Genomic DNA, 3,899 nt, shown 5'->3' with positions numbered 1-3,899 from the left:
CAAAGGGGACCAGTTTGTGGAATGTGAAATTGAACATTAAATAAGGCAGATGGGATCAAGACAATGGGATCAAAACAACTCTTCATTACAGCTGAGAAATTGTGACATCGATTGTAAGGAAAAGAATCCGACCACAGTGGACCCAAACCTTAGGTATATGATGAAATAACCAAATCAATAGAATTGGATTAGATTTGATCAACTTATATGCTATATAATCTCTTAATCTAAATACCCAATCAACTCATTTTCTAGAGCACAAAGGAAAAGGGCAAAAAGCAGGAGTATGTATGCACTTTTTGCTGTACAGGCATCCATAATTAGTTCCTTTCCATGGGTACTTGATTGCAGAGAAAGGCAATAATCAAATGACAAAGTATTGTAGTAGATGATTGATATTCAGCTTCGATCTGCTAGTGGATGAGCATATACCTCTTTCCTCTCCATTATTTATAAGCTTTAATATAGATCCGCAACATGGTTTGTCATTGCTGTCTTTTCAAATTATAATTTAATCTAGAATGTCGTAATGGTGAATCCCCCTTGAAATTATCCATTTCCAATACACTGGTTTCTTCACAAATTATATTAATACAGCTTATTTTATAATAAAAACCAAATAAGCACCTAATTTTTGTGTGAAAGGACAAGAATGGGATTTATCCAATGAAGTTAGTATGAATTGCATGTGGGTTGGTAGTAAAACAAGCCTGTATTCCTTGGAAATATCCATAGTTTTATCTGTGCATGATGAGCATGTGATTGTGATTTCATGACTCTCTTGTAATTACAGAAAAAAAGTTGGGGGAGGACATCACCATGTTTGAAAACGGTAGACAGAAAAGGGTTTTGTCGGCAAATCATGGAATGCCATGTGCCATTCTGACTCCGAGCATATGGGAAAGATAACATCGCCAAATGGCCAACCAATCCCCTGCACAACTCCAATAAACCCACCGCCTCCCTAGCGCTCTTTGCTCCTCATTTTTCTTCTTCTCCATGCGAGGAATCTCTCTTCTCTGCTCTGAAATACCCATCTTCCCCTTCTGCTTAAATAATACTCTTCTTCCTTCTCTTTGCCTTGCCAGTCACTCCACTCATTTTGTGATAATTGCGTAACGTTTTCTTTATTTGCATGTTGTGCAAGCCAAGACATTTGTTTGGATTGGAGCCCTGGAGCCCTCCTCCTGCTGGTGAGTTAAACCCAATTCTTGTGAGCTTGCTGTCTTTGTCTTTACACTTTGGCCTCGTCTGCTCTTGTTCCTCATTTAGTCAATGGTGGTTAAATTTAGGGGTTTGTTTCGATTTTCCTGATGTAGTAACGCGGTAATTACCTAAAACCCAATTCAATGTGCAAGTGTATTCCATGGAGTCGAGATCCAATGCTTACGTAATGATACCATGCGTTCTAAGCTTTGGAAATTTCACGCCGACTGCATCCAGTATTCTTTAAAGGTTTGGTCTAATCACCGAATTAGATTGTGTACGTTTCGATCACACTTCGCTATTCTTCATCAGAATAGTAGTAGAGAACCATAATACAAAAGCCTAATCTTATCAAAGATTATCAGATTTTGCAGCTGGTATAGGCAAATTAAGAGTGGGTATTAAAATTTCTTTTCTGGGTTTTTAAGCTTGAACAATTTAAAACTCATCTGGGAAGTTTTGGTATCAGGTTGCAAATTCACACATGGGCGCTGCCGAGGCGAGACGCACACAGCCATGGTAAAGGAAAGATCTCAAAGCTTTGATTTTGGGAAAAAAGAGACAGTTTTGGGTAACTTTTATTCAGATTTATGTGCGGATTGTTTGCAGGTCAGTGAGTGACGACTCGTTAAAGAGATTTGTATTACACGCAAGCGAGAGTTGCATTCAAGATTTGCTTTCTGCGAGCGGAGAAAATAGCAGAGATGATGGGTGGAAAGTGCTGGCCATTGGAGGAGGAGTGGAGATCTCCAGAAGATCCAACGGACCGCTTGACATGCTCAGAGGGCGCCGCAAATTGAGAATCCCTGCTTCCCATTTTAAGGCCGTAGCGACCGCCATTGATACCGCCAAGGTATACAGCTGCCCTGTTTTAAGCTTCACCAAACTTCCTCTCTCCTTTCCTGTGGTTTAATCCCTTTTTTTCTTATGTTTAATACGCAGCAATGGGATCCCAATTTGACGGAGGGGAGCTACATTAAAGATCTCCATGAAAATTTAAGCATCATCAGGCTTAGATTCAGCGAAAGCTCCAAGCCTCTGTTCAAGAATCGGGAATTTGTAGTCTATGAGAGAAGGGAGACTATGGATGACGGGACCTTTGTATGTTCATATCATTCTAGAACCACTGTAAATCAGCTCCAAATTTTTCATTGCACCTAAATCAAGTTGAGATTTTGACTGTAAATTTATTAATTTAGGTGGTTGGAGTGGCATCTCTGCCCAACGAAATTGCCAAAGGAGTGCTTCCCAAGAGCAGGGGAAAGTTTGTGAGGGGTCTGCTGATTCAGTCTGGATGGGTGATCGAGAGCATGGAGCAGAGAGATTCCTGTATGGTCACATACGTTGTACAGGCAAGTAGTAATCGATTCATTTATTATTGTATTCATTAAGCAAGTGAGGTGGGCGATAAATAAATAATTTCACGTGGGTTCTGCAGATGGATCCTGCGGGTTGGCTGCCAAAGTGGGTTGTGAACAGACTCAGCATGCGCCTCGTTTCTGTCATTGACGACCTCTTCAAGCTCGTTCAAAATTCAGTTCCTCAGGATTTGGACTTCGACCCATCAAACAACGATTCTTCTGTACAAAATTAATTCTCAAATACATTAAAAAATAGTTATTTTATATATAGGTATACGATTTGGAGGATTTTTTATGTCTACCATTTGTGTTTGTTATGTCTTAGAATACATTACAGTTCAGATTGCAATGCCCATCCTCCAACAACCGGCCATGACTGCACCTCTGCAAAAACGATCACAGTGGCACTTTTCTCTTTTGGGTTTCCTCTGTTTTGGTTTAATATGAAAATTAGTGAGGCAGAGTAGTTGTTGCAGAGAACAATTCGGCCATTAAATGCTCTTTAAAATGGAAGGGTGTTTGCTGGCATTTTAATGGTGCTCTTCACTAAAGAGGTTCAAGTGACAGAGTAATGTAAGGTGTGTATTCATTCCAGTGAGCTGGGATGCATGTATGCCGTCCTTGTACAGGATTTCTTTGAGCCTCATTAGTCAATTCTTCAATACAAAACCTCCATGACTGTGGAATCATTGAAAGTAGACCAGATTTTGGGTGGTGGGTGATTAATAAACTTTTAGTGACATCTTCCTTATCATAATGTTTGTGCTTTTCACGATTCAATAATGGAGGCTGTTCAAAAGGTACTAGTCGTTGTGCTAGTATTTTAATTTGTTCAGTGCATAGTGTAAAATAGAATAGAATATAGAATATAGAATATAGAATAGAACTAGAATGGAATGGAATGATTTTAATATTCACTATGTCAAAGATAGATTACGAAATGGTAAAAGGGTGTTAAAGGGATCCAAAGAGCTTGTAGAGATAAATAAGCTTCCTTGTGTTTAATTCAGGTTAAGGTAACAATATAAATTAATCACAATTAATAAATTAAAGGGATCCAAAGAGCTTGTAGAGGAAGCTTTCCTTGTGTTTAATTCAGGTTAAGGTAACAATATAAATTAATCACAATTAATAAATTAAAGGGATCCAAAGAGCTTGAAGAGGAAAATAAGCTTTCCTTGTGTTTAATTCAGGTTAAGGTAACAATATAAATTAATCACAATTAATAAATTAAAGTAATGGATATTGCATTTAGTTTTAATAGTATTAGAAGATGATTTTTTATTATCATGCTTTGTTTTAACATCAGAATAATTTGTTAAATTTATGAAA

General features: G+C 38.0%; 1 protein-coding gene across 6 annotated transcripts; it reads left to right on the top strand.

Annotated features, from left to right (window-relative positions):
• Positions 1–692: 692 nt before the first annotated feature.
• LOC131048481 (uncharacterized) lies at positions 693–3,324 on the top strand. Of its 6 annotated transcripts, none has more exons than XM_057982437.2 (8): positions 693–1,193; positions 1,320–1,455; positions 1,676–1,725; positions 1,816–2,059; positions 2,149–2,307; positions 2,406–2,558; positions 2,645–2,788; positions 2,893–3,324. In XM_057982437.2, exons 2-8 carry the CDS (start codon positions 1,402–1,404, stop codon positions 2,941–2,943), a joined length of 855 nt encoding a protein of 284 aa, XP_057838420.2. In that variant the 5' UTR covers positions 693–1,193; positions 1,320–1,401; the 3' UTR covers positions 2,944–3,324. The 6 variants fall into 6 exon arrangements, with proteins under 6 accessions (XP_057838420.2, XP_057838421.2, XP_057838422.2 ...); XM_057982438.2 differs by having other exon boundaries at positions 1,293–1,455; XM_057982439.2 differs by lacking the exon at positions 1,320–1,455.
• The last annotated feature ends 575 nt before the right edge of the window (positions 3,325–3,899 follow it).

The sequence above is a fragment of the Cryptomeria japonica genome, chromosome 3 (assembly GCF_030272615.1).
Source record: "Cryptomeria japonica chromosome 3, Sugi_1.0, whole genome shotgun sequence".
Lineage (NCBI taxonomy): Eukaryota > Viridiplantae > Streptophyta > Pinopsida > Cupressales > Cupressaceae > Cryptomeria > Cryptomeria japonica.
This window is presented reverse-complemented; position numbering and strand designations above follow the sequence as displayed.

Bases quoted from the DNA above. Each gene is read 5' to 3' on its own strand.
- LOC131048481 (XM_057982437.2), top strand. From the start codon at position 1,402: ATGCGTTCTAAGCTTTGGAAATTTCACGCCGACTGCATCCAGTATTCT. The intron at 2,060-2,148 runs GTATACAGCTGC...TTTAATACGCAG, and splicing joins CCGCCATTGATACCGCCAAG to CAATGGGATCCCAATTTGAC. The intron at 2,308-2,405 runs GTATGTTCATAT...TTATTAATTTAG, and splicing joins CTATGGATGACGGGACCTTT to GTGGTTGGAGTGGCATCTCT.